The sequence below is a fragment of the Spinacia oleracea genome, chromosome 4 (assembly GCF_020520425.1).
Source record: "Spinacia oleracea cultivar Varoflay chromosome 4, BTI_SOV_V1, whole genome shotgun sequence".
Classification (NCBI taxonomy): Eukaryota; Viridiplantae; Streptophyta; class Magnoliopsida; order Caryophyllales; family Amaranthaceae; genus Spinacia; species Spinacia oleracea.
Window position 1 is genome coordinate 162,702,467 of NC_079490.1, and position 24,002 is coordinate 162,726,468.

The following is a 24,002-nucleotide window of genomic DNA, read 5'->3' on the forward strand; positions in this document are numbered from 1 at the left end:
ATCCTATATGGTAAAAGTGATAATTTGAAAAGTAATAATACTTACCTTACACAATACATTTTAGACTGCTTAGCTACTAAAATAAAATTGTTATTTCATTAGAGTTCAATCTACTATGACTATGATTAACGTTTATGCAGCTTAATGGACATAATAGGTCGAGTCATGGAAAAAGTATTCTCAAACTTCAAAACTTTTTCGTGGGCTACCTCCACTAATTGAAGATTTTAATCTAGGACATTCTTATAATTAATGGTAGTTATGTGATGCAAATTGATTGGGCGGAGGAGTGTTAGGCAAGTACAATGTGAGAACAAAAAATGAAACACACTATTTTATTCTATGTATGTTTTAATTAATTTATTTATTTCGGTATTACAATTAAGCTTTTTCAAAGTGTACGGGAATGAGTATTATATTGTTTGAATATTTAGATTTTTTTTTTTAAGTAGAAATGATGTCTAAATTCTCATTAGATCAACTTTGAAACAATAATTTTGCTTGCCTATTATTCGTGGTGATTAGCTGGAACAACACATTTTTTTATTTTTTTATAATCCTGCACGCATCGCGTGCATATAAGACTAGTTTTTTATATTAAAAGAGAGGCGAATCAATGAGTGACATTTGTCATCACCATATTGATTTCCTCTCTTTTAGTATAATATATAGATAGAAGTACTTGGTACATTTCTTAATCATTGTGGCATTTTAAAACTCTAAAATCTGAATTACAAAACCTTATTACACCAAAAATAAATAAATACAGTATACAAAAATGTATTTGCATCCTTCAAATGGCTTTGTGCATCATAAGATCTAATTTAATTCTCCATATTAAATGAAGAAGTTGGTACAAGGAAGTTGATTTTGACACACCTTATGTTAACACATGACTGTGCGGCTGTGCCAAAATCACTTCTCCGTTTTAGAGGTTATTTCAAAGACTCCATGTTCCAGAAGGTCCAAACCAATAGATAATTTACATTGAAGTATTGAGATGGATTGGCATTTCTTCATAAACAACCATGTTGTTAATCTAGATCTCTAGTTAATCATCGAGGCATCATGCACTTAATAATCATGTTTTTCGTGAAGCAGTGACTATCCTTCCCAATGCCTGTTTATCATAATAACTCCCTCTATTGCTTTTAATAATCTCCTTTCATCCCTCTGTTGCTTTTAATAATCTCCTTTCATTGCAAAAGATATATCTCGTGCATTAACACGAGTACATTCTAACGTAAATTGATTTGTATTTTTAATATTCTATTGAAATTAATAAAACAATATTTTTAAGTTGTACCTGTATGACTTTATTTAACATCAATTTTTTTTCCCTTCAAAATTCACAAAGAAAACAGAAGTAACTTGGCCATCATTTTTATACCGAGTCAACTCAACTCTCAACTCATAAACCTCTACATTCTAAAACCCTCTTATCTGAAACTTCAACAAAACTTGCAAAAACCTCAGAGTTTAGAAACAAAATGTTCATCACATTAACAGCACCAACTCAGTGTGTTCCATTACAATTAAACAACAATTATCCCAAATTCTACCTTCCAAACAAACCTCATTTTCAAAAATTCAAATTCTCAAAGAAATGGAGATGTTCAGCTTCTTCAAATCAACCCTCAAAACAGCAAAATCAACCCAGAAATGCTGAAGCTTCATCAACGAGTGAGAAACGAGTTGACCCAGTTGGTTTTCTAACTCGACTCGGAATAACCCACAGAGCCTTTTCTCTGTTCCTGCGTGAAAGGTCTTGAATTTCCCCCTTTTTTTGGCATTTTTTTAAATCATTTTTTGGGGTGTAATTTTGAATTTTGAGGTTATGGGTTTTATAGGAGAATTGAATTTTTGCAGGCACAAGGCTCTGAAAAACCGTAAAGATGAAATCTTTGAGCGGTTCATGAACCTTAAAGATTTTGCTTCTGGGTTTGTTTCTGTCTAATTGATACTCACTTCCCACCAAAAAAAAGTTTGAAATTTTGTAAAATATGATAATTTTTTGGATAATGCTGGAAATTTAAGATTGTTGGGTTGTTTTTGCGCATTATTGTAGGTATGAATTATTGGGAATGCATCGCCACCCTCAGCATCGTGCAGATTTCATGGAATGGGCTCCAGGTTTTCTTTGATGCTTATTCTTAATTATGTTACATACTTCAGTCCGAGTTTAGTTGTCAGGTTACTAGTTTAGATTACATTCGCATGACTATAAATTTTGGATGTATGGAGTATTTGATCTCTACGTTTGAATAAAACAATATTCTTGTAGCAATTATTATAGGTGATCTATTTTGTTCTGGTAAAATGTAAACGTATATTCACCAAATTGGACATACAATCAACCCCATAGGCAAGTGTTAAGATTATATCAAGATATTAATCTTAACAGTAAGGAAGCACAAACAAACCCAGAAGAAGTAAATTCTTCACTACAAATTTACAGTCCACTCTCTATCATTTTTACAAACTTTCTTACCTATAATTTGTGTAGTTCTGTGCTTTATAATATAATTTATTTACCTGATCAATTGTACTAGGAATACTTGGAATAGCATGATTCCATTACCCCTTATTTCTTGCCTGCCATATCATGTAAGCAATTTCAGCAAGTTATGCATTCAAAGCAGCTTTTCTCCATTTTTGGTCCTTAGAACCATCTCTCATCCATTTCACATCCATCTCAAAACTGCAGGTTTCTCTACAAATCTGTAGCAAACTCCTAGCCATTTCAAAACATCAGTAAAGCATCTTTTAGCATAAACACACTCACATAAGAGATGTTAGACCGTCTCCGAATGTAGATCATAAATGCAATTCTCAGAATCTGCAATACCATACTGTTTAAGCTTAGTTCTAGTTTGCAGTCTATTCAACAAAATCAACCACAAAATCAATCGATGTTTCGGAATGGTACTCCTATTCCACGCACTGTGATAACGTCGTACTGCTTGACCAGAACCTTTCAGAGCTATATAAGCCCTTGAAATGGAGTAAGGTTGCGCAGTGTTCCAACTATTGCAATTTAATTTTTGAACTATCTTGTTCTTCACTTTACAAATATGCTTCCGACTCCAACTAGCTCGTTGATCTATTTTTACAATGATTCAATGACACATTTTAAAAACGGAAGTTTAACTTTACGTTTTTGTGAAAGAATCAAATAAAAGTGTTGTTACACCATCTCTTAAGTTTCATACTAGGATGTTCCAACTTCCAACTTACTTCATATGATGATTGTTTAGCATTTACTTTCTTTTCACTTGTATTCGTAGAATCCTTTGCAATTAAGTCACTGATTCGTATTCCATATTCTAGAATAGAAACAAACATATTAGTTTGGTTCAATGATTTGGTTTGTTCAATTTGGTCACTTTAACGCTACTTGATTTATTTTCCTAAAATTCAGTGGCTGTTTCTTTATTCATTTTTGTTTGTGTGTGCAAATGTTGCTCATATTGTGTTGTTTTGTCACATAATCGGTCCGCAGGTGCACGATATTGTGCTCTAGTTGGTGACTTCAATGATTGGTCTCCTACTGAGAATTCTGCAAGAGAAGGCCACCTTGGGCATGATGATTATGGATACTGGTTTGTAATTCTTGATGATAAATTGAGGGACGGAGAAGAGGCAGATGATCTTTATTTCCAGCAATACAATTATGTTGATGACTGTGATAAAGGTGATAGTGGGGTTTCTGCTCAGGAAATTTTCCAAAGAGCAAATGATGAGTACTGGGAACCGGGGGAGGACCGCTACCTTAAATCTCGATATGAAGTAGCATCGAAATTGTACGAACAGTTTTTTGGCCCTAATGGACCCCAAACAATGGAGGAATTGGAAGAAATACCAGATGCTGAAACAAGGTATAAGGCTTACAGAGAACAGCATAAAGATAAGCCCCCCGAATTTTTCCGTTATGATGTAATCGATAGTGGGAAAGAATATGACATTTATAATGTTGTGGATGATCCTATTTCTCGAGAGAAATTTCGTAAAAAGAAGCCTCCTCTTGCTTACTGGTTTGAAACACGCAAAGGAAGAAAAGCTTGGATGAATAAGTATACTCCTTCTCTTCCACATGGAAGCAAGTACAGAGTGTATTTCAACACTCCTGAAGGGCCTTTGGAAAGGGTTCCAGCCTGGGCCACTTATGTTCTTCCAGGTAAACTAAATTCCTTTGCTCTTCTTGTGATTATTCAATTGTCAGCATCAGATTTATTCACTTCTGAAATTGCATTGTTATTCCCTGATGAGTTGAGCTAGCAATTACTCTCAGAAGTTGTGTTGCTCGTAGTAGAAGCAGCTGTAACTGATGAGTACTTCTGCTGCCACAACCTCACTTGAAGAGGAATTTGAAGCCTTTTGTATGTACTGTTATTGGTTGTTCAGTAGATTATTGTAGATGGAGTCTCAAATATAAAACCTAGTGCCTGCTGAAAACCTTTTACATGCCTACCTCCTGAGTAGTAGATGATTAATTTCTTGGAGCATCCATTAGCTTGAGCATAACTTCAACATTATCAGTTGCAGGCCTTGCAGCAAATCCTTGTAGTCCTGGATGTCTTATCTATCTCTTTCTGGTCCTCTGCTTTGTCATGGGTTGTACTGATGTTGTTTAGGACCTGAAATCTTGTTTCTTGCTATGGTAATATTGTGATACTTGATAAGTAGAAGCATAGAATTGTTATCATGAGATGATACATATGTTTGATCGAGGTTCCAAACTTCACCTAAAACTTAATTGTCATTATTTCCATTACTCTCATGATTCTTATCACATGCTTGTTTCCTAGAGTTTTGCAGACGTTATTGGTGTTTCTCCTATCATGCCGCAATATTGACCTTGTCAGACACTGAAATTTGATTTCTCGTGATTGGTGTTCATCTTATAGATGTGGAAGGGAATCAACCTTGTGCTGTTCACTGGGAGCCACCACCTGAGAGCGCTTATAAGTGGATGAACAAGCACCCAAAGGTCCCAAAGTCCTTGCGCATCTATGAATGCCATGTTGGAATTAGTGGGTTAGAGCCAACGATAACCTCCTTTAATGATTTTACTGAGAAGGTTCCAGCAAACGTTACTCCTTGGATAATCTGCAGTACTGATATAAGATGCCTATGCTCCTCCTTGATAAGATTACGGCTCATTATTTACTTATACTTTGTTTTTTCTGGTTATATTATTACAGACCCTTCCTCTCATAAAGAAGCTGGGATACAATGCAGTACAGTTATTTGGAGTTATTGAGCACAAAGATTACTTCACAGCTGGTTATAGAGTGAGTTGAAAATTTCATTTTCTTTACTGAGAAAAATGATGAACATTTAATTAGTAGTTCAGACAAGCATGTCATGTTTTTCCATGTTGATTTTTTTGTTGTGATTAGTCTGTCACTAGCTCTATGTTTCACATACTTGATTCTTCTTGAAACAGTTATCTATTTTTGTTTACCTATAATTGTCTGTGAGATTTAATAGAATGAACTCCTGTAGAACTTATGTTTGAACATAACGGTTAGCATTACCTCAACCAAAAATGTCTTTTATCATTTCAAGTTATATATACGTGTTATTCTCTTCGACACAAAATAGAAACATAATCGAAATTAAAATGTGAATGATTTTTTTTTCCGTTTTTCTTCGCTTTTCTTTATGTAGTAGCTTACTCAAATGCTGATACAGGTCACAAACATGTATGCTGTAAGCAGTCGATTTGGCACTCCAGAAGACTTTAAGCACTTGATTGATGAAGCTCATGGTTGTTGCCCATCCACTATTATAGTTTAAGAACATCAGCAATTACTCTTTATAATTTTCTTTTTAAAGAACTTGAGTGATGGAAGCTCTTGACTTTGGCTATGAAATTATGTATACTTTTAGAAAGGCATACTCCACACCATCAAATTATCAACGAGCTAATCCCATGATATCTTCATTTGCTACGGGAAAAAAGTGGTCATTGGTCGAGCACAAGTGACCTTTATTAAAAAGTCTAGACATCAACGTACTATGTATAGTAATATATTTTACTAAAACTGCAGCACACTCAGGGTGTTTTGGTGAAATTTTTATTCCAAGGGGATAGACAACAAATTGATTTTGGTTGTAACTTTTTTGTCAGGTCTAGGACTGCTAATATTTTTAGACATTGTGCATTCATACTCAGCAGCTGATGAAATGATTGGATTGTCGCATTTTGATGGAACAAATGACTGCTACTTTCATACTGGTAATCTTATTACTTAGTGGATTTGTGATCCTCTCTTTGGCTACCCTTTCACTACCTTCTTTCTAACTTGAGTGCCTTGCCATACTCTATGATGCCAAAAGATCTCTCTTTTCATGGAGTTTTAGAAATTTATATGAGAAAAAAGTATTAAGAAAATGAAATTATGACTCCAAAATGATTGTTTCCTTTCCCATCATGTTCTTATTTTTCCAGGCATTGTAGGAAGCATTTCTTTTCAGAAGTAATATTTCTGAATCAAGTTTCTTGTGTTTTTTTTGTGATTAGGAAAACGAGGACAGCACAAATATTGGGGAACTAGAATGTTCAAGTATGGGGATGTTGATGTGCTACAGTATCTCCTTTCCAATCTGAATTGGTAATGATATCAACTACTGATTTCTGAAACATGGATTTGTATCTTTTTTTTCAGTTGCTTGTTTGTTTGCCCTGTTTGTTAAGGTCTTTTAAATGATAGCATATGAAATCTGAGCAGGTGGGTTGAAGAATATCAAATTGATGGTTTCCAGTTTCATTCGCTGTCTTCAATGATTTATACACACAATGGATTTGCTACCTTCACTGGGGAATTGGAAGAGTAAGTCTTCATTGATGCCTTTGTTCACTGATACTTCATTTTACTTGATTCGAACAAAGCCCAAATGTAGACATGCATGAAATCTGACGTAGATACGCCCTATATCTTGCTACATTAATCTATCCGCTCAGTCCCTCACTTGACCTGGTGCCCTGATTACCATCCTTGTACTCCTGTAATGACATAATAGTAATGTATTTGTGTGGAAAATAAAACAAAATAACCTTATCACGGTTATGGATTATAATGTGATATAACAGCTGTTCAATCAATTAGAAAATAACTGCCGTTTCTAATGTTGCAAAACAAATTTCAAATTTCTACTATCCTCTTCTAGAAGCATTTTACGGTACCTTGATAGCAATATTCTGCTGTAAATTTTTTTCAAGCTTTACTAGATCTGTGCTTCTAGCAAAGGGGTAATTTTTTTCTTAGGCATACTAAACATTGATACTAACATGTAGGACTTGTTTAATTACAGATACTGCAATCAGTATGTAGACAGAGATGCCCTTATGTACCTCATTATGGCAAATGAAATTCTGCATGCTCTTCATCCCAATATTATAACTATTGCAGAAGATGTAAGGCTATTGCTTTTGGATTGTCACTGTATGTTGATAATGCCTTTTCATTCTTCATATTCCCTTCTTGTTACTGTATATACAGTAAAAGTCCTTGGCAGTTGAACTTTGATTCTAAGATATGTGTTGATGTATTATTCAGGCGACATATTATCCTGGATTATGTGAGCCCACTTCTCAAGGTGGACTAGGATTTGATTATTACGTTAATCTTTCTGCATCTGAGATGTGGCTGGACTTTCTTGAGAATGTCCCTGACGATAAATGGAACATGAGTAAGGTTTGTACAACTTGCTACTTATGCTTCACCATTTTTTTTATTTCAATGTTGTCTGTATTTCAGACTACATACTTTTTCTTGCTAAAAATGTCTATGGTGCAGATTGTTACAACATTAATGGGAAACAAATTGCAAGCTGATAAGATGCTTCTGTATGCTGAAAATCACAATCAGGTAATCAGTTGCTTTCTATTTACCAGAGTTGTATGTTTGAGCTTTGAATTTATACAGGAATATGCAAAATTTCAGATTCTGTTGAAACTTGAAATTTTCAAAAGCTCTCTCATATTTCTTCTTTCTTGTCCAGTCCATATCTGGAGGACGGTCTTTTGCAGAGATTTTGCTTGGTAATATGGAAGAACAATCACTGGAATCAACAGAGTTTTTGCAAAGAGGGATATCTTTGCACAAAGTAAGCCTTAAAGCTCCCTTTCCCTTGTCCAGTTTCCCACAAATATTCGAATTCTTCAAAGGAATATATGTTTTATTCATCATATATTTGTTTTTGCTTCTCCTCGGCAAGTTTTCATTTTATGACGTACATTTAAATTCCTTAGATTTATTATCATTGCTTCTCCTTTGCTTGGCTTGTCTGCATTTTACAGTGAGGTCTTTTTGCTGCAATAGTTTCTGTTTAAAAGCTTTAATGAGCTTAGAACCTTATCTTTTTCCTGCCGCAGCTTATCAGACTGATTACCTTTACTATCGGTGGCCGTGCTTATCTGAATTTCATGGGCAATGAATTTGGGCATCCAAAGGTGACATTCGTTTCTTAAAAATGCTTGAAAATGAATTGCATGTTCTCACGTAGTTTGGACTTTTCTCTTATCAGAGAGTTGAGTTTCCAGCAGCAAGCAACAACTTCTCATTGGAATTAGCAAACCGTCGATGGGATTTGTTAGCAGACCAAAGAATTTATTCTGATTTGTTTGCCTTTGACCAGGTCTCATTCTATCCCTACAGTTTTGCTTCTATTTCTGTTCATATTGAGAACAACTTCTTACTTTGTTCCTCCCAGCTCCCTTCCTCTCCTCCACACCTCTCTAAAATTGGAACGAAACTTTGAGTGGAGTTGATCATCTTAATGTGGAGATGGTAATATCGGAAACTGACTTCAGCATACTTTTCTGTTGTAGGACATGATGAAATTGGATCAAAGAGAAAAGGTTCTGTCAAGGGGCTTACTAAATGTTCACCATGTGAAAGATGATACTATGGTATGTATGAATGTATGGTGATACATCTCCAACTATATTTGATAGGAAATGGCTCCTGTTTCATTTCTGTTACATGATGCCTGCTCTTGCCTTTTCTAGAAACTTGTATACGTTGTCCATAAAAGTGTTTAACTAGGTAGAGTTCAAGACTCTCTGTAAACCACAACCTCAGGTAATTGTGGATTTGTAGCATATGGACGTATGTGCTGCAACTATTGACGTTCCATTGGTTGCAGTTCATTTCAGGAGAGGTTGACACTCTCCTTTCGAGTTTCCAGTTTTGTTTATAGATAATCTTTTTCTTGCATTCCATCATTATAGATAATTTTGTTGGAATCTGTTCAGAAAGTTCATGGGTTTTCTTCGTTTTTCTTTTTCTTGCATTCCATCAGTTTAAATGAAACAATTAATTTATGTGAGATACTCTTTACAGGTAATTTCTTACATGAGAGGTCCTCTTCTGTTCATATTTAACTTTCATCCGACTAACTCATATGAGAGATATATTGTTGGAGTTGAAGAAGCTGGGGAATATCAAGTAAGTTCAGATCCCTTCACAGTGTCCCACTTTCTCATTTGTATCGAAAGTTAATTTTTCTGTTGCTGCTAAAGATCCCTTACCTTATGTTATGCTGTTCTGTGTTTGGTATATTGTCTATGTAATAACCTACTGAATGTTTATGAGACTGCTTTTTCCTATGACCTAATCATACTACCATTATTTGTTGCGTTAGATGCTTAGATGTTGCGTTGTATTGATGTTTGATATAAAAAATATTACTCAGTATCCCATAGCCCCTTATTTGAGTTAACATAAGGAAATAGCACGGAGGATTTAAGACAGAAGAAAATTGAGTGGGTGCGAGGCCCAAGTTTATGTAAAGTTGAGAGAAAAAACTTGCTAAAAACATTATGTTAACGTAAAAATGGAATGAGGGAGCACTAGATTAAACATTGTGCATGTTTGAATTATTTCAGTTAAACTTGTTTTGATCTTGCTTTCAGCTTCTTGAATGCAGCATCTTAGGTTTATTTTGTAAAATTGTTATCTGCCTTGCTACCAACTTCGATTAAACTTCTAATTTTTCTGAGAATGGATAACATTGGAATTCTTTTTTGGAGTAAAGGATCATAATTAATTTGAATAATTAAGATTGGCCCTTGTTAATTGGGAAAACTATTTTACTGATCACTATATACACAATGGATTAATCATTATTCGTGGTCTATGTTACTCAAATTCAGAGACTAGTAAATAGTATGTTCAGAGATGTTGGGCTCAGTAATTTTAGAGAAGTATGAGTCTTTATGTCCAATATGAAGTGTCAATGTTAACTTAAGTCTTCGTCATTTACCTCAGTGAAATAAAGAGTCCGAGTTACCTATATTACGGTACTGTGTAACACTTTGTAACTATTTATATATCCATTTTGGCATTCAAAAGCTTTTTAAAATTTAATACGAAGTATTCATCTTTTTCTGCCAAAGTTTTTCTCGTTTGCCAGTTTTTGACTCTATGTTGGGGTGAGGCCAATGGATTTTTATTCACGAGGACAACGGATTGGTACACCACAGTATTCTTAATCTGAGACTGCATTACTAAAATATCAAATTCCAAAAATATCATCCCTTAAATACTACTCCATCCGTCCCAAAATGTTCTTTACGTTTGGTATTTTGCATGCGATTTAATGACTAATTAATGTGTATTGAAATTCCTCTTTTTATTTAAACAAGACAAATTACGGTTATTTATAATGTTTTCACTATTATAAAAAATCTGACATTGGGAAAATGGAAAAGATTTAATGTCCCAATGGAAAAGTGTAAGAGATTAAATGCCCCAATGAATTTAATTGGTTAATATAATCCTTGACAAATTTTTTGGTAGAATATTAAAGCATTTATGTGATAATATAAAAGGAAGTAAAGAACATTTTGGGACACCCGAAATGGAAGACTTAAAGAACATTTTGGGACGGAGGGAGTAGAATCTATGGTAGAGAACTACAGACATCCACATCGTCTTTGAATTTCTTCATTGATGGGATTTTCGTACATTTTCCCCTTTTCTGTGTGAACTTGGCTCTTACGGTAATTTCTGTTAACAGAAAATGATAAGAAAGATTGAAGGCAACTTATTCACTTCTACGAACCTTATGCTTAATTTGATGTCACAGATTATACTAAACACCGACGAGAAGAAATATGGTGGAAGAGGTATTATGAGCAGTGAACAATATCTCCAGAGAAGCATTAGGAAGAGGTTAGCACGCTTTTTTCTTTTTACAATGTAGTTTTGCCTGAACTCTGTACTTTCCTAACACGTGGTTGTTTGCTGCCTTTTGATAATCCTCCTTGAACTGAACTTCTCCTGTTCATGCAGAATCGATAGTCTTCAGGACTGTCTACAAGTGCAATTGCCTAATAGAACTTCCCAGGTTCGTAACTTGCAAAGTTTTTTTCTTTTTTTTTACTAAAAATGGTATATCAGACGGACTAGTTCTATATCAAACTGAAGGACAGAATATCAGTGTCAGCATAGTAAAAAAGGGGGAGTTTGGGTGATTTGCTGATTATTACCTCTTTATGAAATATTTACCTTCTGTATCAAAGTGCATGATCATCTAGATGTTGAGACTTCCTGATTTCATTCCCATAGGTCATTTATAAGCTAATGATTATATACCAATGTGAATTTGTGATACACTGCAGGTCTACAAATTATCACGGATATTGAGGACATGATTGTTTCACTGCAGACTTATCGAGCCTGTCTCTTGTATTGTTTTGACTGTGCTAACTGATACCATTAGCGAGCTTCTCAACTTATAATCCGAATTAACAGTTCAAGACTCAGCATGCTTATTGGTAAAGGGGAAAGAACACACTTATTATCAAATGATTGTGGTAACTCACTTCAAAGTGGTCAATCCTTTACGTATGATGCATAACGACTGCAATTTCTATAGGAGGATTATACAGGATGCGTTTCCTGTGACTTCAGTCCTCAGTCAGAGCATTTCTTACGGTGTTACGGTGACAGAAAATGCTGCCATTGTGCCAAACGGAGGGTTATGGTGACTAACTGGATGCATAGAACAAAGGTTATTTTGCCTGGATGCTATGCTCTATTATATATATATATATACAATGTAAATTTGTAATATATAGATGAAAGTTGAATCTTTTTAGTCATGCCTTTCTCTAAAATCATTAGAGTTCAAAAACAGATATTATGGGAACTATATGCAGGTAAAAGATGCATAATTGGCTTGAAATTATTGTAATAACATCGGTCTAGTATTTGGAAAATTGTGAAAAAGTTTCATTGAAAAAGTGAATTGATTGATACTTGGATTGATTGATAGTTTATGAATTGATTTAGTTTATGAATTGATTGATAGTTGGATTTAGTTTTTTCTTTGGTAAGTCAATATTTAGTTATTTACCATAATCAAGGAAATTGAATCCCGATGAATATTTTGTGAAGGCTATAATTACCATATTCAAGGAATTTCGAAAATATATTGTTCTTGTATATTTGCCTTAATAACATTAAATATTGCCAATTAAACTTTTCAACAATTAAACTTTTCCATATCGTATAAGAAGAGTTACAAAATATATTCTTATGTTATGAAATGAAATACAATGTAAAAATATTGCTTTTTTAACGATTCTGTAAATCTCCCGTAGGGATGTCAATGGGGCGGGGAGGGGCGGATGCGGATGTAGGTCTCTCCATCCCCATCCCCACCTAAAATTTTCATCCCCATCCCCGCCCCATCACCCATGGCGGGTACAAAATTCATCTCCATCCCCGCCCCAACGGGTGTAAGCTAAAATCCATCCCCGCCCCGCCACCCAACTGGGTATCCATCCCCTTCTTATCCCCGCTTCATACCCGCGCTAATACCCGTCTAATTTTTCTTATTTAGCAAACATTTGCCATATATACGGAGTAATCAAAGTTAACTATAGAAAAAAAAATACCTTATGACTAAAGTGACCTATATAATCGAAAAAAATACTCGTCATAACAAAAAAAATCCAAACAAAAAACATAAAAATCTCACCTAAATTTATATTATCACCTAAAGATGCAAATAAATCCAAAAGTCACCCTATCACCCATGGCGGGTATGAAGCGGGGTGAGTGGGGATGGGGCGGGGCGGGCGGGGATGGGGCGGGTTCAACACAAAATCCACACCCGCCCCATCACCCATGGCGGGTACGATTTTTATACCCATCCCCACCCCATCACCCGCCAAACCTACCTCCAATGGCGGATCTTATGTATGGCTGGGGTGGGCCTGGCCCCCCTGCCGAAAATTTTTATAGTGTAATTTTAGTTACGGCCCCCCTAAAATTTGTGTATAATTATATAATTACATAGTATATTGCTTAATTTTTTTCTACCGGCCCCCCTCATAAAACCGTTCAAGGTCCGCCACTGCCTACCTCCATCCCCGCCTACTTGGGGCGGATGCGGGGCGGGTCTCCCGCAAAACCCGCCCCACTGACATCCCTAATCTCCCGTTACACACTTGTGAAGAAAGCAACCGATTACATCTTCAAAAAGCGGCTGAATAGGTTACATCTTACCACACATCTCATTGTAGTAGATAAATCAAGTATTTATCTCACAATAAGAGCAGCGTGAACTGTTACAAGACTAAACAGAATATAAAAATCTGATTAATAGAGAAGACATTTTTTTTTTATTGTGTGCGTTATTTTATTAGGTAGAAAACCAGAAAGAAATCAAAATCATATGGCAAATCTGCCACAATCTCTCTCCTTAAACGCACCAGCTTACGGCCCAGGACTCGGTGGCGCGTCGCCGGCGAACCCGCAGTCAAACACTAACGTTGACCGGAAAATGCAGTCGGCTGAGATTCTCGTCCTCGACCTCAGCAATCCCGACCGCCGTGAAAACGCGCTTCTCGAACTTTCCAAGGCATTTTCTTTCTCTCTCTATTTTCTTTTGATTTAGGGTTTCATTTTGATGTTTCTTTGTGAAAGTTCTCTACTTTTTTTTTGGATTGAATTCAGTTGAATTTCTTGATGATTGTTGTTAGTTTTCTCAGAAAAGAGAGTTGTTTACGGATTTGGCTCCTTTGCTGTGGAATTCTTTCGGAACTATTGCTGCCCTTTTACAGGTGAATTCAACAAGCTTATATGCTCATTTTTATTAAATTAATTGACTGTGATGTTGGTAAATTGCAAAGTGGCTAGAAAGTATGCTAATTTCTTTTTCATATGCATCATTTTGCAATGTGTGCTTAGTAAATTGCGTTAAGGTCTCGAAATGCATTTCAAAACTGGGAAATCAGTTCTTGAATAAAACCCAATTGAGTTCCATTTGGCAAATGGCAGCGTTTCAGTTTCTAAATTCCTAATTTCGGCTAAGCTGTTTGAGAACTTTGAAATTCCAATTCCACAACTGATATTTTCATGGAAAATTAAGCACTCAAACTACAAGGTCGAAAAGGAGCTATTGATGGTTTTGCAATAATAATCCCAACTGTCCGTAATTATACCAGTAATGAGTAATCCAAATTATAGAAGTTCTTACAGTAGTAGTATAAAGACTAGCCGGAGTTACTATAACTGTCATTATGGTTTGTAGGGGGATATAAGTTAAATTGGAGTTCTCATTAAGCATTAAATAGTTCCCACAACCCCAGTACAATTCTCCGCTATTTTGAAGCTCTGTGCCTGAAATCAGTTCTTGAATAAAACCCAATTGAGTTCCATTTGAGTTCTTGAATAAAACCCAATTGAGTTCCAAATTATAGAAGTTCTTACAGTAGTAGTATAAAGACTAGCCGGAGTTACTATAACTGTCATTATGGTTTGTAGGGGGATATAAGTTAAATTGGAGTTCTCATTAAGCATTAAATAGTTCCCACAACCCCAGTACAATTCTCCGCTATTTTGAAGCTCTGTGTCTGAATCCCACTCTCTACTCCTTGAAATCATCATCTGCAATATACTTAGGTCAGTGAAATTGGCAGCAAAAAAGGTTAAGAATTCCTTTGCTGAAGCATCTCCAACCTACTAATCTAGAATTTAGGAATACATCAGGGTTCAAGGTAGATAATGAAGAACAGTATAACAAACCTATGGAAGAGAGTTTATATTCATATCAACGACTATGGTAGCGTATAGTACTAAGCTGCATTTCTCACCATTTATCCCATTCCTTTGTCTCGCTTTTTGCTTTCTCTTGCTTTTTCTACTCTCTCATGAACCCCAAGTCATGTCTTTGGTCTGAAGATTGAACTTAAAAATGTTGATGGGTATGTACAGTATTAATGGAGTTGTGGAGTATTTTGTTGGTGTAGAGGGGGAAGTACTGTTGTGAGATTCCACTTAGGAATTAAGATAGCTTTTAAGAGAAACTTTGTCATTGTTTAATTTTGTCTTTTGTGGGGGGTACGTTAGAAGAATGAACAAACTAGACCTGACCCTAGTCAAGCCATTTGCAAGCAAAGCCCGTGTGTGGAGCGCATAAAAAGGTTGTCAAAGGCTTATTATTTTTTTTTATCTTAGACAAGGTACACCCGACCCCCCCTTACTCCGTTTCTTGCGGGAGCCTCTTTGAGGCAATGGGGTAATGATAATAATGTTAATGATGAGACAAGGTGGATTAAAAGAGGCGGACCTGAGGCACACATCTTTCTTTTTCACACCAAACATTTTAAATTATTTTCTAGGTGTACCTTACTGTAATTAGGCGCACCCAAGGCGTGCGTAGGCAGAACAGGACCCTATCGCCTTAACGTGCCTTGAGCTTTTATACATTGTTTGGGAGTGGGGTTAAAGGCATAAGGGCCTCCCCCAAGAATTTGTAGATGGTAGGATTAGAGCCCTAGACCTTTAAGTCACAAGAGTAAGTATAAGATGTGGGAAACTCTACTTAGAATGTATGTTATAAAATCAAATTGACTTTCTAAAACCTACTTTGAAAAATTAGATAGTTTACTGTCACACAACTGAAATATGACAATTTGATTGGGTAATGAGTATTTAGGTGAAGAAAAGTAAGAAATCATCCAGAATTCAGGGAATAACTTCGTATTAAATAATAAAAAAATGACTACCATGAACGGCATGGAGATTTCCAAGTCTAATCCAGATTAATTACCTTACTAGGTTTAAACATTTTTCTGCTTCAATAACTTCAACAATATTCAAAGCTATTTCGTGGCTTTTCTTTTCAAGAAATCGCCAGTGAACCAAGGAACCATCCTTGACCTAGATTTTGGAACTTTTCACGAACTTTTTTTCCCCTGCAATTGAAGTTTTTTCTTTGTATAATTGGAGATTAGAGGAATGAAGCATAATAGTATTATAAAGAAGAGAGACACTGTTGACAGCTTGACACTCCTCATTGTATATTTCAAATGACACATGTAATGCTATTAATCTGTCGTTCAATTTCATTCATTTTGGGCTATTTCAAATACGAAGTTCTGAATTTACTTGATCCGAAGCTTTTAAAAATACCCAAACACTAATTTGGGGAGATTCCTGAATTAGAAAAGAAAAATCATGTTGCCAAAATAAGCATGCGTGAGTTATTGTGAGGGTTTGATTTAGAATTATGTGGTTTTTGTACATTCCTGGATTTTTCGTTGTTGGGTGCGTGTGATGCAATTACCCAAACACTAATTAATTTAATTGCAGGAGATTGTGTCGATATACCAAGTGCTGTCTCCACCTTCCTTAAGTCCAGTGCAGTCAAACCGAGTCTGCAATGCTCTTGCCCTATTGCAGGTTTGACCTTTTGTGATTTGCCTGTTATGTGCAATTTGTTTAAAATCGCCTTTTTTGTTTGTTTCCAATAATGTGGTTCTTTGGGCTTTAAGTCTTTTGAGCTCTGTTTTGTACAATAGTTAGAATTTAGTATCAAGGTAATACATTTTTTTCCCTTGTGTATTCAATATTATCCTAATCCGTGGTTGCTCTGAGACAGTAATTTTAAATCACATTGTGTTGGTGAATATTAATAATATCCACATCGTCAGTCCAAATTTGATATTCATGATACTGGGTTTACAATTTCTTGAAGTTTTGTCTCAATCCAATGTGTCCGCTTTTAGCTCTGTCGAGAGAGCAATAATGCAAATTTTTTAAAGCCATCTCTGTTGCCTTATTTATAGACCTACTCCCTCTTTATTTTGTATATGACTTGAGGTGATGGCTACAGTTGGTCCAATAATATTTAAATAGAAAATTCTTATAGGACACTCGGAGTGGATCAGTGGAGGCAAAATTGTCTTGACCAAATTATTTCTGGTCTGAGAGAACCAGTTATGCTTTTGTATTTCTGCTGTTTTTACTGTATAGTTATATCTCTTTTGTGTATTATGTTCTCTTTTCCGTTCTCTCTCCAACCCCCCCCCCCCCCCCCCCAAGAGAATTATGAAAAGACTAACAAAAAGGGAAAAAATGCCGCTGGTGGCTGTCTAACAAACCAGCCTATGCTTTATTAAATGATGTTCAAAGTTGATGAAACCTTTTTTTTTTCTTCTTATTGAACTACCAAGCTCTCCCATGATGCTAATGAGCTTTCTCAATTTTGTTATTGGGGGAAGTCTGCACTCCACTAAGCATCGCCTCGACTCTGGGGTTGTGTTGTGTGGGTTAATTTCAGCGATGCTCCGTGCCTTGCTACATATTGCATATATTTAGATATACTTCCTCCGTTCTCTTTTAGTTGCAACGTTTCTATTTCAGGGTGTTTCTTTTTAGTTGCAACCTTTCAATTTTAGTAACTTTACCTACTTGACTTTACCAAACTACCCTCATCCATATTCAACAACCCACATTTTCCCCTAAACATATCTGAAAATGGGGGCATGAAGGTAATTTACTACCTATCCACTTGGGTTGAGCAGCAAATGTTGCAACTAAGACTCAACAAAGCAAGTAGGGACTGAACATTAAAAAAATAGTCAAGTTAATTACTTCAGCTTATATGCCTTTGTTGGTTGTCCTTCCACAATTCGTTTGATACTCTTGTTGTATGGGAATGAGTTACGCAATTGTGCTTGTTATATTAAAATAAAATGTTCGTAATCTGATGACATTAATTTTTCTGTTTTCTACAGTGTGTAGCATCTCACCCTGATACGCGGATGTTATTTTTGAATGGTGGGTTCCCTAACTGAATGCCCCTGTAAAGGCGCTATTAGTTTCATGTGCGTGGTATATGTAACTCCTAAAAAAATATGGCCGGAAATGGTATATGTAACTCCTAAAAAATACGGAGGGAGTAATCAATGTTTCTTGAAATAATGGTTGCTGATATCCCAACTTTCATGAATTTTTATTATGTGGGTTAACCCTACCATGATAACTGTGTCATAGATGTGCATGTAAACTACACGTCGTAATGTTGTCGAGTAATTCATTTTTATCTACAATCTGCATCGCTATTAAAAAAACTGGGTCTGATTCTCTGTCGATTGAAAATTTATGCTTTCCTAATCATGGAAGTTGGTTTAGAGATTATACACTACCATGACCAGTGACCACCAAATATTTAGCTAATTAGCTTTACCATGTTATTGCTTCCATGAAAATACATACAAGTTGGTGGTCATAGTGATACGAACCTACATGTTTTGTATTGTGCATGTGGCAGGCTTTCATGTGCATAGTAATTTGACATAATAGACGTTTTCTCTTAGTAATTATAATGGGTTACTGTGACAAGAACCATGTGATCAAGTTTGTCCCTCCATCCATCTGGAAATGTTTATCCTTTTAGAAATTGTGACCCAAATATTAGTCAGAAATTCCATGTTGTAAAAAGATGAATATATCGACACAGTTGTCCTGAACCTAAGTCTTTTTGCAGCTCACATTCCTTTATATCTGTATCCTTTCCTCAATACAACAAGCAAATCCAGGCCTTTTGAGTACTTGCGACTAACTAGCCTGGGTGTCATTGGTGCTCTGGTAAAGGTATGAAACTATGAATATTCTCGGAGTCTTTTATTTTTTCTTTGTCATAATGTACTTGTTATTTCTTTTCACAGATAGTCCTGAAGTAGTCCTTTGGAGGACTATACTAGGATGTAGGTTGCAATTGAATCTTTGTTATCCTTCTTAAAGAAAGCTGTAGAACTCTTTTTAGCTGCTCCGTACATTCTTTATTAGATGAAGATTTTTCATCCCCAAGCTAAAATGCATTCCATTTTCTCGTCTCAGACTCCCAGTCCAATATGAAACAATGATATATTACTCTTAGGTTTACTTTCTGAGAAATAGGATTAATAATAAAAATTTGAAGATGGCATTGAGAATTGAGAAATTTCATAGTCATGGTAAATTAGAAAGATTTGAAAAATAAATAAATCAGAAACCGATGTTGCATTCTGCAAAAACGCAGCTAAGACATGCCCTACCATTTCAGGATCTGAAGGGGTCAAATTTTAACTCCAGCTAATCGAGTCTAGTGGACTGATAACTGGACATCTCGTTTCATATGTAAGGACAGTACCTAAGTATCTATTGTTGACCCCCCCTCCGCCGATGTTCCATTTAAAATCCGATGCAGAATCACCTTTAGCACCAGTTTTGAGTTCATATGAAGAAGTACCTTCTTTTCTGTGAACTCATCCTTGTTGGACCTTTCACAAATTTTAAATTTTATAATCTTCCAAGAGCAATAGTAAAAACCCTGAAAGTATTGGATTTGGAACCAAGGGTCCTCATTCTCAAGAATGAAAAGCTTCCCTTAGTGAGGCAATCAGACAAACCCCATAATTTACTGAAATGATGGTGAGTGTTTAGATTGTTTACCTAGTACAAGAATTCATAATGGGATTCTCTCCCCGTTTCAATACGAAGAAAGAAAGAAGGGCTGAAGTTTAGACCGCTCAGAGTGAATAGCTCCTCTTGAAAGCAAGTTTTTTAGCTTTGTCCAACCAGGTTACTTGTTACTGTATTTTATGTGGCCCGTTTTGAGTGTCTAATTTTATTTACCTTGTGTTTCTGTCTCCGTACGAGAATATTTTTGAGCTGGATTTCTCTCATCAATCTAAAATTCTAAATATTATCATTTGACCTTCAAGCATTGAAATTATGTATGCACTTTTTTTTGTTTTGTATGTAAGTCTGTAATTCGAGAGTTCTTTTTCAGGTTGATGATACAGAAGTGATTAGTTTCCTTCTTTCAACAGAAATAATTCCATTGTGTCTTCGTACCATGGAAATGGGCAGTGAATTATCAAAAACAGTAAGACTTCTTTAATGTCTATAGACACTTTCCTTCAAACTGCACACCCCCCCTATTGTTTGTCTTTCTTTTTCACCCTGTCCCCTTCTGTACGTCCCCCCACCTTTAATGCACACAAATACAGACAGATACACTTGAAGCAAGTATATGCAGCATGGCTAAGCATGGAAACCAAGTCTGATATTAATGGATAGAATTTTTCTTTACTTGCATTTGTGTATCTATATTGGTGTTTTTTCTTCTAAATTTAGCCCACTATTGGAAATCTCGTGTTTTGGTCAGTAACGACCTAAAATATACGAAGTATGATGTTTACTTCCTTATGTGATGAATTTCTGACTCTTATCTGGGTCCTATTGTACGGTATATTGCTGTTATCTTCTTTTTGCACTGGAACATCATATGATCATTATTCAAAACAGAGGGAGTGACAGAGTCTCTTACTGGGATGTCAAAACTGGTTGTTAATATGTTGCGTAAGGTTTAGTATAGCAACAGGTTCAGTGAGCTGTTTTTGTTGTTGACAGGTAGCTACATTTATAGTCCAGAAGATTCTTCTGGACGATGTGGGCTTGGATTACATATGTACAACAGCAGAGCGCTTTTTTGCAGTTGGAAGAGTTTTAGCCAACATGGTTGCTGCATTGGCTGAGCAACCTTCTTCACGGCTGCTGAAACATATTATTAGATGTTACCTTCGACTTTCAGATAATCCAAGGTTAGTTAAATCATTGGATTTATAGCTCTTGCCTTTGTAGTTGTGGGCTTCTTGATTATGCTTCATTTTTGGCATTGTCCCCTGTTTATCTTGCAGAGCATGCGATGCTCTGAGAAGCTGCTTGCCTGATATGTTGAGGGATGCGACCTTTGCTAGTTGCCTTCGTGTAAGTTCCCTGATTTCGTTCATAATTCTGTGGTTTGCGTAGATATTCACTATATAGAAATGTGAACATATAACTGATATCACTTCTCCTATGGGTAAATTATGATAAATACAAGTAGCTTACATGGTCCCTGATGTTGTGGTATGTGAAACCTGCACAAGTGCACAGGCAATTATAGCATGGGTGTTGATTGATTTTTGTGTTTGTGATTCTTGGTTCCATTCTACCATGCATCTAGATGTTAGTAATTTTTCGTGTGGTGGTTAAAACTGTGTTCTTTGAGTATCAGATATTCTGTTACCACCTTTTGGACAGGAACTTACTTTTCCCTAGTGATCATTGGGATTGGAATTTGGTCAAATTTAGCTAATCTGTAACGACCATTTTGACAAAGTTTGCTGCTGAATTCTTAGTTTTCCAACTTTCATTTTTTACCTCAACAATTTCCTAGTAACAATAGGGATTGTAATTTTGATTAGTCCTTGATAATTTTGTGATCATATGAGAAAATGGTGTTTTGTGGTAGTTTAGGCTCTTGATGCTTTAACCTTCTGAGGGATTTCTTTAAGTGCCATCAGCAGTTTTGGTGCTTGAACTTGCAAATTGACCTGATCCGATACGGATAGGACTATAGGAGACATGAAAGCTTTCAGCGCATTTTATGACCATTTTTGGCAAACATGAAACAATTGTATTTGCTTAACAGCAAGGAAATCATGCTGGTTGTACACTTAAACTACAGTCCATCTTTAGATTTAAGGAACTTCTAAAAGAATGATATGTTCTTTAGACCTGGGGGCATTTCTCAAAATTTGAGCATCTAGGTGCCAGTTTTTCTCAGCTTGTCTAGGAGCCTGCGTGTACTAGTGAACATGACGGAGATCACCTTGAATTTTCTATTCGGGGCAGAAGAAAAATAGAAATATCATATAGTTCTTTGTTTTGGGGAAGTTTTTAGGAGATGCATACCCTAACTGTTGCCGCCAAGATATACAATGAATTTTGTGCTAACTTTTCTTAGCCTGTCTAGGAGCCTGCGTGTACTAGTCAACATGACGGAAATCACCTTGAATTTTCTATTCATGGCGGAAGAAAAATCGAAATCTCACTTAGTTTGTTTTTGTGGAGTTTCTAGGAGATGCACACCCTAACTGTTGCCGCCAAGATATACAATGAATTTTATTTGTGAATGGATTGAAATGTGATGTTGGTTCGAATCCCATTACTTTAGAAGTCAATAGCTAAGGTCAAGGATTAAATGGTCAGTGGTCCGACAGCATAAAATCTAGCACGCAGAATGGCTATCCAGTATCCACTGCTATAGTCTAATAGAATAGAAAAGAAAGAAAAGAAAGAAAACAAGACCAAGAAAATGAAGGAAGAAACATAATTGATTGCATTTGGTGCGATTAATCATCAAATAGAGCATACAATGCCAGGCCTTCAAAGTGGCTGGACATTCATATAAAAATATCATCCATATTCAACATAACCTTCCTTCTCACTGACCTCTTCTGTATATAACTCCTAGTTGTCTTCCTACTCAATCTAAGAGTAACTTATTTTTGTTATCCAAAGTGCCCATTCCCTTGTACGCAATGCATTTGCTATATTTTTAATCCAAACATGATCCATGGTTGGGCGATACTGTATTGTGTTTACTCTTGCTCTTTCAGCCACATGGGGGGGCATATTTTGTGTGTTGTGGAATCACTTGTTTATTGTTTTTGAGCTTGGTCTTAACCCATGATTTGAGGGGCTAAGCGCTCATTTTTGCTTTTTAAAAACTCAGGTTTTCTTGGTCAAATATTTCACATTTTTTGTATGGTTGCTGTTTCAGGAAGATCCAACTACAAGAAAGTGGCTTCAACAGTTGCTTCACAATGTTGGAGGATCCCGAGTTGCATTTCAACCCGGAACTGGATTTGAACATATGTTGGTGAACTAAGTTAAACTGGATTTGAACATATGTTGATGAACTAAGTTAGACATATTACAAGCTTCCTGTACTGCAGACCAAGTGATAGCTTCAGACCTTCTGTATGTCGTCGAATTAAATTAACACATCATTAGAAGCTTTGCCTTGTATGCCGAATGACAGAAAAAACAAGAAAAAGACAATGGAAAGGCAGAAAGGAACTCGTATTTTATTTTATTTTATAGTATTTACTCCCAAAAGAAAGCCTAGAAATTTAAGGATAGTTGGGTTTTAAACTATGATTAGCAGTTAGCCTAGGCGAGGCTTATCAGCTTTTCCTTCATTTTACTGAACTCGTTATGTGGTACTTTTTAATGATTAGCTTTTTGTAAATAAATAGGAATTCATTTAATTGTTGTTTATGATTCAGTGGTTTCAACTATCCGTAAAGGTTTATTGAGGACCTCAGTGGTTTCAACGTTTCTTACAGGGCTGCTGTTCATTGTTCCTTGGCTTGAAAAAGCGTTTAGTTATTAAAATCACTTGGGTTCTGTTCTGTTTGATTTATTTTGACTTATTTTAGATTAAATAAGTTCAGATAAGTTCAGTTAAGTTTAGATAATATAAGTTTAGCAAAAATAAATTTTTTCTAGATATTTTCACACACAAATAAGTTTTTTTCAGATAAAATAAGTTCAGATAAGTTCAATTCAGTCAAAATAAGTCTAATAGAACAGAGCCTTAGAGGAACAAAATCACTTCCAAATTCCAGCCACATGCTGAATTCGTAACTCGTATAAGAAATGTTTTGCCTACTTAGTACTTGCTGTACTTCATACTCTGATGCTTTAAGGTTGTCCTCGTTTCCTTTTTGGTTTGTCCCTTTGATTTCATCGCTTAACATAAATTTGACTAATCCCTTTGACATTAACGATTTTTAAATTTTGGTGTATCAAAAAATTGATTTCTTATTATTTTTGTCCCTTTGATAACATCGATTAATATAGTCATTGAAACAT

General features: G+C 35.7%; 2 protein-coding genes across 2 annotated transcripts; both read left to right on the forward strand.

Annotated features, from left to right (window-relative positions):
- The first annotated feature begins 1,369 nt into the window (after positions 1-1,369).
- Positions 1,370-12,316, forward strand: LOC110792234 (1,4-alpha-glucan-branching enzyme 3, chloroplastic/amyloplastic). The gene is made up of 21 exons (XM_021997051.2): positions 1,370-1,765; positions 1,870-1,941; positions 2,069-2,133; positions 3,503-4,177; positions 4,908-5,080; positions 5,205-5,294; positions 5,698-5,773; positions 6,137-6,244; positions 6,530-6,620; positions 6,738-6,839; positions 7,321-7,423; positions 7,566-7,703; positions 7,806-7,877; positions 8,011-8,115; positions 8,384-8,461; positions 8,536-8,646; positions 8,840-8,920; positions 9,354-9,458; positions 11,101-11,186; positions 11,307-11,361; positions 11,636-12,316. The coding sequence occupies exons 1-21, from the start codon at positions 1,491-1,493 to the stop codon at positions 11,666-11,668; spliced, it is 2,694 nt and encodes an 897-aa protein (XP_021852743.1). The 5' UTR covers positions 1,370-1,490; the 3' UTR covers positions 11,669-12,316.
- A 1,196-nt stretch (positions 12,317-13,512) lies between these two features.
- On the forward strand, positions 13,513-23,470 carry LOC110792233 (uncharacterized). The gene is made up of 9 exons (XM_021997050.2): positions 13,513-13,884; positions 14,015-14,086; positions 16,620-16,709; positions 18,047-18,089; positions 18,799-18,905; positions 20,086-20,181; positions 20,709-20,899; positions 20,996-21,065; positions 22,906-23,470. Exons 1-9 carry the CDS (start codon positions 13,699-13,701, stop codon positions 23,011-23,013), a joined length of 963 nt encoding a protein of 320 aa, XP_021852742.1. The 5' UTR covers positions 13,513-13,698; the 3' UTR covers positions 23,014-23,470.
- The last annotated feature ends 532 nt before the right edge of the window (positions 23,471-24,002 follow it).